Here is a 15,949-nt window from a genome sequence, read left to right as displayed (position 1 = left end):
GAATGTTTACTTCTTTAAGAAATAATGCTAATTTTCTAACACCTCAACAGACAATTTGCAAAATAAGAGATGAAATTCAGACATATAAACATCTCAAAAATTAATTCAAAAATTCATTCATCCAACATCAATTAAAAAAAATAAACAGATACAAAATTTAGAAACACACTACAATATATAAAGTCACACTATCTGCCTGACCATTGTACTATATACCTGAAACTAATAGAAACTAAGAGAAAATAAAACAAAAAAATTAAAAGTCACACTGTACTCTATTCTCTACCTTATGGTAGTCCCTTTTTAACAACACCCTAAACTTCGCCTTCAACATTATTCGTGGTTTCCAAAATTACTGTTACTTTTTAAGCCTTTATCGGTATACTCTTTTCCTGATATCAGAAATCAATCTTTTGCTCTATTATTCTGAAAAATTTATTTTCATCGTTTTAGGACTCAGCACTGGGATTTAAAGAACACAGATAAGAGGTGTCAGGACTGACTTTCCTAGAGATGATGCCTCAGCTGAAACTTAAACTGTGAGGTTAGCCAGAATCAAAGGGGTAGAGAGAAAGAAAAGAGTAGAGTATGTGAAACTGTACAGAGACAGGGAGAAAAGCATACAATACAATAAAGCTTGTCTGAAATACAGGGATGATGAGGTGGGCATTGCAGCATTTTAGTCGTGACAAACAAACAAACAAACAAACAGGCAGACAGCAGAAAGGGCTAAAGATGGAGGTTTGGAAGAAGTCAGATTGTAATAGCCTTAGATATAATTTTAAGATGCCTGGATGGTGATATGGTTTAATGAGTGTCTCATTCCTATTTGCATTGGAGATTGATCACTCTAAATGCTGTGATAAGTGATGAATTGAAGGGGCATACAAATAAATGAAGGTAGATGAATTGGAAGGCAATAATGCAAAATAAAGATGATGCAGGCCTGAACTGAGCAAATGTTTCCACAAATATTTAGATATAAAATGATCGGGGTCCACTAGAGAATAACTTTTATTCAATGAATATATGCATGAATCCTGGGTCCCTGGAGAACTAGACTCTGCTCATTGCTTTATAAGAGTTAACAACTACGAAGTGAAATGAACTATGTGAACTCTTTAAGTTGCTTCAACTCTTTTGTAGTTTTTCTGTTTCATATATTTCTGTGTTGAGGGAGGTTGGGTATGTGTTTACCAAGCACCTGAAGAAACAAGACACTTGTATACGTACATCAATAATTTTATATTTATGGTTTGCAGCCACTACTCTAGGAGATAATTGAAAGTCTTTTGTACATAGTGTTAATTCTAAAGGAAGGGGAAGAAGAAAAAACTACAGGAGCAAAAAAATACTGCATGTTTTACTACTACAGACCTGATCAAATGACTGATAAAAGGCACAAATTAATGGTACATAAAGTGAAATACACATTAGATGTAATTAGTCGATAGAATGGTTATTCTAGTAGTATTAAAATTGGTTTTAACCAATATCAGTCCAATAAATTTAATTAAAAAATCAGTTTTCCATATGTTGTTTTTAAATGATAGAGCACTCCTTAAAAAAATGTACCTTGTGAACTGTTTATTCATTAAAAATGTTTTTTAAATGTGACTGACTATGTGGACACAGCTGAGAAGGAAGTATTAAGTACCAAATCTTTAATGATTCCCATCGCTGTTAGAGAAGTCAATTCTAAAATATATAAAGCCACAGAAAAATACAAGAACTATTTTAATATTTGGTTTTGAAAAGTGTTTTTTCAGTTATGCTGAATATAGTGATAACTAATACCTATGAATTCAAAGCTACAAAAATAAAACCAAGAAGCCACGTTTTGTTTCAGTTGGCAATCTTTAGATCTTTACATAGTTTTTCCATCTAGTCCTACAGTTCTAAATAAAATCTTGCTACCCAATGCCAAGTACATGCTAAATACCAGTCTAAACAAAATTGCTCTTTCTCCTAATTCTCCTTCTTATTGATGTCTGTGTTATTTTGGTGATGGGAAGAATGCCAATATCTTGATAAAAGCTATTCTGTTTGGTTGTAGGTTGCACAGACAGAGGAAACCTAAGATGGATCTTGCCACAAAATGACTTTTCAAAAGTCAGAAGTATGATGAAGCCACCGAAGGTGGTCTAGGGTTGAACTCTGTTTCTTTATTACCTTCTTTGCTCTCTCCATTTTCTGATAACTGTGATTCACACAGGTCATAGGGCTTACAATCCCTTATCGGAAACATAGCTATACTATTAGTCTTGTCTTTCTGTATCAAGGTCATCCGTTCAAAGTCTGTGGATGCTGACTGATTTGGGATCATCGATTGTGATACAAATGGACATTTATCGTCAACTTTCAAATCCCTAGATCTCTGACAGGTCTCATGATTGAGAGGCAAACTAGCAGAATCCAAATCTGAAGAATCTGAAAATAAAGTTTTCATTGATTAGAATGGTAACCACAAGACAGATTTGACTAATTTGCAAAAATTCTCTCTTTGGAGAGAGAAACAAAATTCTCAGATTTAAATGTCCTCCTGTCCCCCAAACACACTATCTACCTCCTCACGGTCCACTTTATTTCATGTGTCCTACACTTGCCATTCCCATAGGTAAGTTTAATTAATTATTGTCTATCAGTAATTTTCATTACACAAGCTGTTTTCCATAAGAGCTTTGCTTATTAACAGTTAGGACCTTAAAGTATATGAATGTTTTGTTATTATTAAATTTACGTATAACTATTTATTCTGTGTTTAACTATCCATGACAAACATGGGTTAAAAATTCTTTCAGGGAATAGTACAACTTTTAATAAGAAACTACTTAATTACAGTAGTTTATAAATGGTGTTTTCTAAATGCAACAATATCTTTAGAATTCATTTTTTTAAGGCCTACATAAACAGAAATTTCTGTGAGAAATGATAGCCTTGTGTGACCTCATTGTTTCCACATAAAAATAAAATCGGTTTAGGTTCACACTAGATCCAAAGAGTGCAGAGTGCCATGAGACATAAAAAGAATATATAACAAAAATATTTCCCTGTTTAAAAAAAAAATTCTGAGATTTAAACTTTCTAAGACAAGCGAAAGAAAAAAGCCTGACCTGTAGAAGTGAAGCTGTTTGTTTGTTTGTTTGTTTGTTTTTATGCTATACACTAAATCTCCATGACTGTTTTGTAACTACCAATTTGTACTTCTTCATCCCTTCACATTTTTCACACAGACTCACAACCCTGGTGTCCTCAGGCAATTATCAGTTTGTTCTCTGTATCTGTGAATCTGTTACTCTTTAGTTTGTTTGTTTCTTTTGTTTCTTAGATTCACGAATAAGTATTATATGGTATTTATCTTTCTCTCTGGCTTATTTCACTCAGCATAATACCCTCTAGGTCCATCCATGTCTTTGCAAATGGTAAGATTTCATTTTTTTTTTAAATAGTTGCATTATAGTCCATTGTATATATGAACCACAACTTCTTTATCCAATCATCTGTTGATGGGCACTTAGGTTGCTTTTATTTCTTGGCTATTTTGAACACCACTGCTGTGAATATAGGGGTGCATAGATCTTTACAAACTAGCCTTTTGGTTTTCTTTAAATAAATACCCAGAAGTGCAATTGCTGGGTTAAAAGGTAGTTCTAGTTTTAATTTTTGAGGATCTTCCAGATTGTTTCCATAGTGGTTGGACCAACTGGCAACCCCATGAAGAGTATACAAGGGTTTCTTGTTCTCCACATCCATGTGCCCAAATGTGGTTTAAAACAATGATTCTCAAGCGCCATCTGAGAATTCCAGGAGTCTGAAGATCCACCATTCAGGGGTTTAGAGGTCAAAACTCTTCACAAGAATACTAAATGTCTTTTACCATTTTCACTCTCACTCTAAGTGAACAGTTGAGTTTTACACAGACATGATAAGTGGTCACATCCTAGCTCTATTGAGTCATAGCTCTCATGTCTAATGGAATGTATGGCTGTTTGTGTTTCTGTTTTAAAATTTTCAGTTTTATTTTTAATGCTATACATAAAATTGGTACTACTCACTTAAACAAAATTCTTTGGAATTTTCAATAACTTTTAAGAGTATAAAAGGATACCAATGACAGAAATTTCAGAATTTCTTTTTTAAAAGATTGTGTCTACCAAATATTCATTATGATTAATTACTTCCCTATTTTTAAAAACCAAAGTCACCAGAAACACTCCCCAACACACACACACACACACACACACACACACGATCTGTTAATCAGAACATCTAGTTGGTTTAAGCTCATCAGTGTAACAACACTAAAATTATATCAACTTAAAACACAATTAACATTTTACCAACCAAAGCTTACTCTAGGTTAAGGTCAGAATTCAAACAAGCATTTTTTTAAACCACTGGAAAAATCTTTGAGTCTAATAATTAAAATCTGGGTATCTTTAATAAGTGCAAGGATTCCAAACTGGAAAATCAGGCATATTGAAATAAAAGTAGAAATATCAAAGTTAAAAGTAACATTAAACATTTTTTTCTTACTTTTGTAAATATCTCGTCTCAAAGATAAATATAAAAATGACATCTACATTATTTATGTTAAAACCTTTCATTAATTTACAAAAATAATAAATTAGTAATAAGAAGACTATGAGAATGTCAAATATTTTTGTGTATTCATTACCAGGTTTAGAATTGTTTAAAAATTTACCTGAACTGTATGTTTGCATATCTTCCATTCTTACTGCTTTAAGAGGAACAGGATAATTCACTTCAATGGTAGGCTGAATGGGTTTTGAAACAAGTTAATTAATAAATAGTGTGTATGTCTTATAATGTATACTTAATAATTCAAGATAAAAAAACACAAAAGTTATTACCTTTAAGCGAGGATATTTTTCAGGAGAATCTAAAAAAATGGACATATACTCAATTATACATAAATACGAAAACCAACTGTATATTCTCACAGAGTTAGTATGAAGCTTCATCCTCATGGTGGGCTTTGGAAATGACTACACATGTGTTAGTGTTTTTTTTCCTAGGGGAGAGGGGAGTGAGTGTGCAAACACCAACAAGGCAGTATTATGTATCTACTATAAATATGGAAGAAAAACCAGGAATAGAGGCCTAGCAATACATGCCTTTGAGATTCCCAAAGATTGTTTCAAATCACTATAACTGAACTAGAAAAGTATGCATATACCAACGTCAACTGGTAATGGGGAGAACAGTGATCGTTCATCAAAGGAACAAATCATGACCCTGACAGGATCAATGGGAAAGCCAATGATAAAACCCAACAGTATATCCTTAATGTAACACATCAGAATCCTTTATACCATTAATGCTCAAGTATTTATCATGGTCTTCATTTTGTCTTGTCATTTAGCGAGTACACAGGTGTGATGACAGTTCAGTTGAATGCATAAGTCATATCAATAGAGAAATGTTATGAATTAATCAGCTTAGGTATACACTTGTAGAATAATAGTGAGTATAAATATTGATTTTTTCCCATACTAATGTGGGCTACTGCTATGCCTGCATTTCTTGTATCCTCTAGTTTAGCCATCCTAAAATTTCTTGACCCACTCATGCATGAAAGTATACAAAGCACATTCAAGAAATACTGTATAATGAGCTTTCGATATTGCAATATGGTTACTAAAAAGGGAAAGTTAATTGCCAAAATTATATGAGCTCTTACAAATCTTTTGTTTCAAAATCAGTGTCATATTTTCTGAAAATAACAATTTGAGCACTAAGGAAATAACTCCATAATTTCTTTTGTTTCCAAAATTAGTTTGGCTTGTTATATCCTGCTAGTATTTAAACATTTTATAAACTAGCTATCCTACCAAAAATTAGCTACCTTAAAAAAGCAATCAATGCTTCTATATTCAAATTAACCCATTTGAATAACAAATACTAGTTTAACATACATCTCTGAGGGATGATAAACTATAAACTCACCCAATACTTTCTAACCTAACATTCTCATGAGGAGGTTAAATGAGTGGTTATAGTTGACCCCAAATCTTGCACTCCCTACTGCTTTCAGTATTCTCTGGAGTGGCAATGATTGCATCTTCTGTTTCAGTGCAAATATACTAAATACATCTAAAGTGAAGTCTCTCAGACTTCCTCATCAACTCCAAAATACCTAGTTCGCCCCTTTCTTTTCACTCCTGTTCATTCTCCTTCTTAGTCTTCAAAATTTCAAGACCTGTGGCCTTGATTCTTTTCTTTTCCATTCTTTTTGTGGATTGTCCCATGACTTTTTCTTTGCTGTTTAGCCATAGTATCTTACATGTATAATTTCTCCCACTTGGTCTCCTTGCTTCCCTTTGGCTATAAACATGTTCAGAAATAAAACAAAATAATGTTGTTCTTTGATCCTTTCATGTTTTGAACTATAAAATAGCTCTTCATGTAGATTTCTCTGAAGATATCCTCTTGACTCAGAACACAGTCTGAGGATCAGTAATCACAGAAGTCACCTGAGAGCTTGAGAGAAATGCAGACTACCGAACCTGCTGCTATCATTTCTTCAAAATTGAAACTTCATTAGATGTTATAAACATCTAAAAAGTCCATTAGAGAGTGGACTTTTTTCAGATAATAGCTTCCCTGATCTCCCATAACTGACGCTGCTCTCTCCTGCTTTCCACTGCTCTTCTTTTGACTATACAGTCAATACCCTCCTATGACATAATCCTATTTTACATGACATTAAAGTATATACATTTATAGCTTCCCACATGTTCTTGTGTACATCCATGGTAGATAAAACAGAGCTCTACGTGTTCAGGTGCCCAAATCCCTAACACCTTCCTAATAGTGAAGAAAAGACTAAAAACAGGGACTTTTTGCTGCACTTTCCTGACAAGTTTTGGTACTGGAAGCTCACTTTATATCCTTCCCACATTTCCAATGCTCTGCTCTTCCTTTTTCAGAAGATTTTACTACCTTCCACTATATATATATATATATATCGGCTTATTTTTCCTTCATTTGCTGCTTATAATTTCTGCCTTTCTTATTCTTTATTCCCTCTTTTATTTTTTTCCTCTTTTTTATTTCTTGATTTAGGGAAAGAAACAAATAATTTAGCTTCTGCAGTGGCTTTCTCAAATTAAACTCTTCCTGAGACCTGATAAGATATACAAATGATCTCTTTTCACTTCACTTATTCTTTACAATGAATATAATAGGTGATTTTTTTTCACTATTAGACTTTATCAGGCTTCATGTTTTAAATCAACATCCTGTCCAATAATTTTTTTCACAAAATACAGTTCTTACCTTCGACTTGTCCATTTAGTATGATTTTTCCTCTTTGATCTTCAGCTCCAGAGAAGCGACCAACATGCTTCTGTGGTAGACTTGCAGAAAAACGCTGTTAAAATTTATATCAATAATGGGATGGATGAAGTATTTTACACATCTATATTAATATCACAGAATCATACATGTGTCCATAGGATGACCTGAAATAAGTCTCTAGTTTGAAGAGAAACTTAACTTCAGAACCCAAATTGATTCCTTATGACTTTGAAGCCTTAGTTTCTTATACTATAGTACACTGATTTCATTAAGGGAATCTTGCAAATTGGCAGAGTTGTACTATGCAGTATTAATATATCTAGCACATAGTTATTCTAATGATAACTTAAAATCATAAGAAAATAAATTTTATGGGAAAATGCAGAGATGAGAAAGGAAAGTCAAAGCAAACCTTACGTGTTTTAACATCACTCAGTGCTGCTATTTAAATTAATAATAATAATTAATAAAAAATAATAATAATTTTAAAAGACAGTACCTCAGGATCCGAAAGTGATTCTACATCTTCCTCTTCTCCTATTCCTAATGCTGACATTTTAACTATAAAATGTAGTTACAGATATGTTAATGTGAACATTTATTACCATGAATTTTAAATACATATATGTCTATCTCCACTCATAATTATTTTGATGAAAAGTCATAACAAAAATGAATTTCAGAGTATTGAAGCTTTTGCAAGAATAAAAATTGGTAGTATTTGGAATACTTCTGAAGAAACAAAGCAAAAAATATATACTTAAGGAAATAGATCTCATATTTGTATCTACTCACTTTAGATTTGTTTAGACAAGCATGTAAGCAGAGAAAAATATATAGTCCCTGAATTATCACTTGTATTATTTTTACGTGCTCCATCAACATAATTCAACCTGTCCTTATTTGTTTGCTCTCGTGGAGCCTGTCCACTAATATCCATACCATTTTCTTTGTTTCCAATTGCTGGTGGTGTTACTTCTTCCTATAAAAACAAAACAAATAAAAAAAACCTACTTTGGATAACATCATATTCATTCACTTGCTTGCTCACTCACATAATCAGTCAGAAAGACAACAAAGATTTGCTGTATCTATCAAATCATAGGCGCCAAACTGAGAGATGTTGGATGTATAAATAAAAGACTTTGTCCTCTATTGTAGCAGGAGTAGAAATACATGAAAAAATTAAGAACAGAAAGGTATCATTTACTACTTCTATAACTAAAGTGAATAAAGTACAGTAAGGGTACAAAAGAGACAACTTGAGAAGCTCAGGAAATGCTGCAAATGTTGTATCATGAAAGATACATGCAAAAAGAGGGTGTGATGGGCATGAAAGGGCAGCATGAGCAAAGCAGGAAGTGTAAGACAATACAGTAAGTGAGGGCACCAAAGTACTGTGGTAAGGCTAGAACACTGGGAATGGGGTGGAGAGACAAAATTGCAAAATCAGAACCACAGTGAACAAGGCAAGTGTCATACTGGCATACGAGTTTTACTATCATATAATGGAGGAGTTACATCATCACAAGCATATTTTAGAGCAGTCACTCTGGCAGCAATGTAAATATGAATATAAAGACAGAGAAACTAGAAAAGAGTATTTCAAAATTGAAGGTGAGAAAGGGATTACAATAAGATATTAAAATCAAGTAGAAAATATTAAACTTGGTGAGTGACTGGATATGGTGATTTCAGGGATGGTTGGAGTCCAGGAATTTTCATGCTTCAGTATTTCTGTGGTGGATTTAATAGGATGGGGAAAAACAAATGAGAGAAGAGGTAACAGGGGTCAGCAAAAAGGAAAGTGTCGAGGCAGTATATTCAGTTTGGGACATATCAAATTGTGGGCACCCAGGGGACTTAGAAGAAAGGTCTGGATAAATACATTTGGAGTAGGACTAGGTGACTTAACTCAGGAAAAGCATAACATGTTAAGATAGATTTTTGTAACATGTACTAAACTGATAAAATTAAGCAATGCAAAGCTACACAGAACTTGTGAAATTTTGAAAAAAATAAGAGTAGGGGAAAATATATTTCAATTATATTTTTCAAATTCTGTTTCAACAATATGAAATACCCTTTTATGGGTATATGCAAATGTTTATTTCTGGGATATTATAGCATTAAGCATTTTAAGTTCAATGGAAATAGTTTATTGTTAAACGGCAATCACGATGTTATAAAAAGAGTCCTGTTTAAAAATTAATTTTAAAAAGCAAGTTTTAAATTGTAGAAAATAAATACTTATGCGACTATAGAATCGTGAGATGTTTTTAAGTACTACAGTGATGTATGAAAGAAAAAAAATCCCTATTTTTAATACCACATGGTTTTATTATTCTGCTATGAAAAGAATACTAATAGTTGTAATTTTTAGCTATTCTATTTAGCATGGTAGTTAAAGTTTTCAGAAAAGAAATCTATAGAAAAAAACTAATAAAACTATAATCATTCAAGTTGAAGATTTAAAAGTCTTCAAATACATCCAGATAGTTAAGCAGGACCCAGTGAAGAAATGGACTAAAAATAAAGTCACTAAGATGTCTGAGTTTTAGATAGGAAAGAATTGTCTGTCATGTTAGGTTTAACAGCTATGAATACTAAAGTTAATAAAATTTCTTAAGAATATTATTCAATGTACCCATTGCTGGAGATATTTTAAAAAGTAAAACATCATCTTGCAGCAATGATTTTATATAGTATGTTGGTAATCTTTCCTTATTTATGGCTTTACAATTGCAACTGAAATATATTAGAAAAAAATCATAAATTGTGATTTCATTTGATTGTGCATATGTGTCTATTAATTTCAGGCATTATTTGGAAATAATTAATCAGAATTTCTAGCTTGAAGAGGCTAGGGAGCTGCCCATTGTCTTACAGCTAGGAAATGGCACAGAGTGGGCTCAAAGTCAGATTCCCTACCTCTCAGGTCCAGGCTGGGACCACATTCTGCTCAGCCCTCTTCATTTTCCCTCCTCCCATTTTACGCCTTCTCTAATTTGTTTCTTTCTTTTGTCCTTCCGTGCTGAACAAGCTCTAAACTGAAGCATTGTGCTAGGCATGCTGAAAATAAGTGTGTGGAGAGGGGACCTGTTAAAATCTGTGTCCCCTCACAGCCCTGCTCAGTTTCATCCTGCCCTAAAGGAGGCTTGGAGATGTTCCCTGCGTCATTATGTATAGTGGAAAACAAAACAAAACAAAACAAAACAAAACAAAAAACTGGTTCTATTCATAGTAGACCGAACAATTGACTCATGTGCCAACAGAGGATGGTTTCATTGTTGAGCCCTCTTCTCACACAGCAGGCAGGTGGGCATATTTACTCTTCTGCCTGCCTGCAGGTGCAGGCGGGCTCCAAATATGAGTGTCCATCAAACTCATCCCACCCTGGGGATTCCTGCAGAACCCATCCCACTCAACTCATGCACAGGCCTGAACCTGGTTCAGCAGCTGTTACTAACAGGCATCTGGCCTTGGCCTACACTGCAGACTTCCTTAAAATTCTCAAGGTCCACAAACTCTAGAGAAGCAACACTTGGACTTGGTGTACTCCATACTACTTGCTAAGCGACCCCCAGCTGGGAAGTAGTGTACGCTGGCCTCGGTTAACAGCATAGCTGCTCTCAAGCACCTCCAAACCAAGCACAGGCTATTATCAACTGAAGATCACTCTGTATGTCCTACTAAGTGACCCTGGTTCAAACACAAACAGCAGCTGACCTGGGGCTGTACCAGAGCGTCTCTCAAAAGGCTCAGGAAACAACACCAGCTTCAGATCACACCAAAGCACCACTCAATTAGCTCCAAAGATTGGATTCAACAGGAACTAGAGCCTGCTACATCCAATCTCACTCCACAAAGTTAGCCTGCAGTCAAAGCCACTCTTCACAGTCCATCAGGATCAAGTCCACACACTTAAGTGCCAAAAGTAATCAAGACTCAACTACAACAGAAGAACACAAATGACTCACACAAGGGGTGCTATGCCAGTGGGCCCCATTAGACACTTACTATATAAAGTGACCCTACCAAGACTGGGAGACTTAGCGGATCTATATAATACATAGAAGAAACAAACCCAGAGAGGCAGCCAAAATGAGAAAATAAAGAAATGTGTCCCTAAAGAAAGAACAAGAAAACTTTAGAAAGGAACTAAACAAAATGGAGGCAAGCAATCTACCAGACACAGAGTTCAAAACACTAGTTATAAGGATGCTCGATAAACTTAGAGAAAGAATAGATGTACTCACTCAGCGAGAACTACAACAGATAATGATGCTAAAAAAGGATATTGCGAACATAAAAAAAGTCAAAAATGTTCACTGCAATAACTGACATGAATAATTCATTAGATGCAATCAATAGCAGATCAGATGAAGCAGAGGATTTAATCAGAGATTTGGAAGATAAGGTAGCAGAAAACACCTAATGGAAACAGCAAAAAGAAAAAGGAATAAAAAATATCAGGATAGTTTAAGGAACCTCTGAGACAATATCAAGGGTTATGACATTTACTCCATAGGGACACCAGTAGGAGAAGAGTGAGAGCAATAACTGAAAATATATTTTAAGAAATAATGGCAGAAAACTTCCTTTACCTGGTGAAGAAAACATATGCACAAACCCAGGAAGTCTCAAACCAGGAAACTCAATGAGGCCCATTCCAAGACACATTATAATTAAAATGCCAAAGGTTAAAGACACAAAATTTAACTTTGCAGGCCAGAAGCAATTGGCAGGAAATATTTCAACACAATGAAAGTAAGAACCTACAACCAAGAGTACTGAACCCAGCAAGGCTATCATTTAGTATTGAAGGAAAGATAAAGATATTCCAACAACAACAACAAAAAAACTAAAGGAGTTTTTCACTACTGAACAAGTTTCACAAGAAACCTCAAAGCTATGTCTTGAAGAAGAAGAAGAAGAAGAAGAAGAAGAAGAGGAGGAGGAGGAGGAGGAGGAGGAGGAGGAGGAGGATGATGATGCGTCTTCGTCTTCTTCTCTCCTGCAATATACTATACTACATACGCCGAACAGACTCTAAGAAGAAGAAAAGATAAAAAATATGAATAACAAAAAGGCAATAAGTATCAATAGTTACTTTAGTTGTAAAAAGAGTAAATGTTCCAATCAAAAGACATAAGGTGCCTGAATGGATAAGTTCTTATGATTATGATTGGATCCATAAAAGAGCTGACTCTGGGTGATGAACACACAGTGCATATACAAATGATGTATTGTTGAATTGTACACTTGAAACGTATATAAAATTTTTAACCAATGTCACCCCAATAAATATAATTTTAATAAGATTTTATTTAGGTATGACTATTATAAAGGTCAGGATAGTATAATTTAAAAGTCACATTAAAAATTTTTGTCGTGGACCAAATCATATATCTCCTCCATTGTGGGAAAACTTTCCCCAATATAATTTTCCTATCACTATATTTTTTAGTGATATCTTCAGCCCTCACTTTCAAGACTTACTAAACACAAACACACATACACAGAGAATTAGTGATATTTTTGTAAAATGGTTTATTCTGACCAATTTTCTATGTTACCTATCACAAACAATGATAGGTAGAACATCACTGAATTTAAAAATATTACACAAAACTATATGCACAGCAGAAAAATGAACTTCATGCAGAATTTTACCTTGGTAGCAAAAACAAAGTCTTTGTTGTCTGATTCAGGACATGAATCATCAAAGCCAGGTTTTCTAGAAAGTCTTTAGAGTAAACAACAAAAATAAGTAAATTAGTTCATTTCTTTAAAAGAACAACAACAACAAAGAATGAATAGTCAGCTACTTGTATATTAAAGATTCTTGATATAATTAAATTTAACCTCTGTTTTAAAAATCACTTTTAGTTCTCTATTTCTGCATCTGCCTCTCCCAACCTACAAAATATTCTATAAAGACACACTCTCAGTTCCCGTAACAAAAAAAGACATAAAATTATTATTCAAGCCTGAGAATACATTGTTTTCACTACAAGTCCTAAAGCCTGAATTGCAAATTGAGATTATGATTGATGTAATTTTTTTTAACCTGAACTAGAACAAATCTGATGGCCTAAATCAAAGTAAAAGATACTGTCCCTTCTGCATTGTTTGTTTCTGGTTCAAAGACTAATAATCTATAGCAGTCAAAAATGGCAGTCTTGGTTCTTTAGCATGGCGACCACTACATAAGGTGATCCCATTCCTTCCTTGTACCCTCAGATCGTACAGAAAGTTCCCTGAAATGTTTGAAATGGTGGAAAGTTAAATGTATAAAACTTAAAGAACAAATGTATCTGCTGTTACCCTTTCCACTCCTAGGTCCCTTTTCCACAGGGCTCCATGGCAGTCTCCAACCTGTAAATTTGTAGCCTCTGAAGGCAAGATGCCTGATACAGGGATGGGCTCGAATGATCAGGAATCGGGGCTTTCTATTTCCCTGCTCTTGGATAATAAGCTAATGGAGTCTTAGTCATCCACCCCTTACACAAGCATGTTTCCAGCTACTCAACTCCATTACTGATTTGACAGCCAGTCCCACCCCTGCCCAACCCTCCATGTATATGGGAAGGACGTCAGTGAATTGGGAAAAGAGGTGGAGGTGAGGAGACACCTGCCTTGGTCAGTGGATCTGAATAGTTCAGCAATCTCCAATCTCCTAGGACTCGAGGATACCCAAGCCCTCTCTGTAAACTGGACAGAGGGGTAGATGATACCACATTCCTATGTGTTCTAAAGATATTATTTTAATATCTTTTGATGGAAATTATTTTCTTCTATTTCCTCCAAATCAAAAAACAAGCCTAAAACCAGCAACCTGTTCGGGACTCCCTTGAACCCTTTATTTTAATCTGCCTTGCTAGGCTACTCCTTACATCCTGTGTCCTTCTTTCTTGTAATTTATCTTCAACTTGTCTTAAATCCCAATATTCTGACCTCTTTTATCTAATCTGATCTCCGATGTCTTTTCTAAAGTCCTTATTCCTATCCTAACCCAGTGCCGTTGCTCTAGAAACTTGGATTTCCCTGCTGATTCGTTCCTACCCTCTTCCACTACGTTCACTAGACCTACTGTCCCCACTTTGCTAATATTAAAACTCTTATCTGCAGGACGATAAAGAAAGAAGAATCCTGGGCTTAGAAACCTGAGGTTTTTACATCTTATTTCCGTCACTTACTATATCCAAATAAATCACTTTAATCTCTTTGAGTTTCGAATTCTCCATGTGAAAAACCAGTTGGCCAGGACATTACACACAAGTTGATGTACTGCAGGGTGTTTTGACTAATTAATTGCTAAGATTCCTCAAATTTCTGAAATTCTGTGTGCTTTTGAGTCTGTCTGCAGAAAATGAAGAATTCTTAGCTGGCAGAAGTGGAAAAAATAACGGAATGAAAGAAACAACAAGATGAGCAGAGAGGGTAAAAAACCAAAAGCAGGACCAACGAGACTCAAGGCCTGATCCAACAAGAAGAGTACCAGGACGCAGCGGCAGATCAGCCAGCCACCTCAGCCAGGACCCCAGCTGACAGAAATGAAGCGCACCCTGCAGCTCCTGGAGATGGCGCTGCAGTCCCTCCTGGCAGTGAAACACTCCCCAGTCAGAGACCGAGGCAACGACTGTGCACCGCTAGCCCAGATCCAGGCTCAGATCCCGGCCCTGGAGGAGCAGCCGCACCAGGTCAGAACCGAGACCGAAGGCCAGAAACTGGGCTAGGAGCAGCTCCTGGACATCTAGGTCCTCCTGGAAAGAGAAATGGAGACCTACTGTGCCTGTTAGTTGGAGATGGAAACTCATGCTCTAAATCAAAGGGCTTTGGATCAGGAAGCTCAGCGAATTCACCCAAAGATGTAGCCCAAACCACACTGGTAAAGACAGTGGATTAAGAATGAGATCAACGTTGTACACAGTACTGAAGGAAAAACAACTAAAATGACCAATGGCAAAGCAGAACAAAGTGTTTCTTTCTAGCTGTCATTTCTGAGAAAAGAATAATTTGGGAAAGGATCTTACACAATTGCATTATTCTAAATCTCAGGAGATAACAAAAATACTTTCTACCCTTAAAGACAAGTTACTTAGCCAAAATAACTGTTTTTTTTTTAATTATCTTCTGTAAGGAGTTGGGTGTTCGTTTTCAAATAAATAAAAAAGTCGATGTGCACTCATTTTCATTCACTCATGACTAATAAATAATTATTTGCAATCAAAATTTCCATTCACTCATGACTAATAAATAATTATTTGCAGTATAATAAGAAAATAAGATTCTAGAGAAAAAAAAAGAGAAGAAATTTTACCAAAGTAAGCAGAGGTACTAGCCTGAGGGAAAAAAACAGACTGGGAAGGCAGTAAGTAGAGGTCAATTACAAACAGCCTCTAAATAGATGTTGATCTTAATTAACATAGTAGGGTCTATGCATAGATACTCTTCAATTACAGTGCACTAATTCTCCTCAAGAAGAATAGACATCATTATAGATAAAACTTGCCTGATTAGGCCTTGCTATGTAAAACCTAGGGTTCTGTGGCCATAGCTGACTGAGATCTGCCCTAAACTCTTTGATGGTAAAACAAGACACTAGTTACCGCTGCAGTTG

At 35.0% G+C, this 15,949-nt stretch overlaps 1 protein-coding gene across 1 annotated transcript in view; it reads right to left on the bottom strand.

Moving 5' to 3' along the window:
• Window positions 1-15,949, bottom strand: part of LOC107509932 (ankyrin repeat domain-containing protein 26) — a 64,378-nt gene that overhangs the window by 30,543 nt on the left and 17,886 nt on the right. Inside the window, 3 exon segments of the mRNA XM_036225058.1 lie at window positions 2,173-2,430; window positions 8,194-8,305; window positions 13,000-13,072. Coding sequence (XP_036080951.1) covers window positions 2,173-2,430; window positions 8,194-8,305; window positions 13,000-13,072 — 443 coding nt within the window.

Source organism: Rousettus aegyptiacus, unplaced genomic scaffold, assembly GCF_014176215.1.
Source record: "Rousettus aegyptiacus isolate mRouAeg1 unplaced genomic scaffold, mRouAeg1.p scaffold_m13_p_7, whole genome shotgun sequence".
Taxonomy (NCBI): Eukaryota; Metazoa; Chordata; class Mammalia; order Chiroptera; family Pteropodidae; genus Rousettus; species Rousettus aegyptiacus.
Note: the sequence above shows the minus strand (reverse complement) of the source record. Positions and strands in the feature narration are given on the sequence as shown.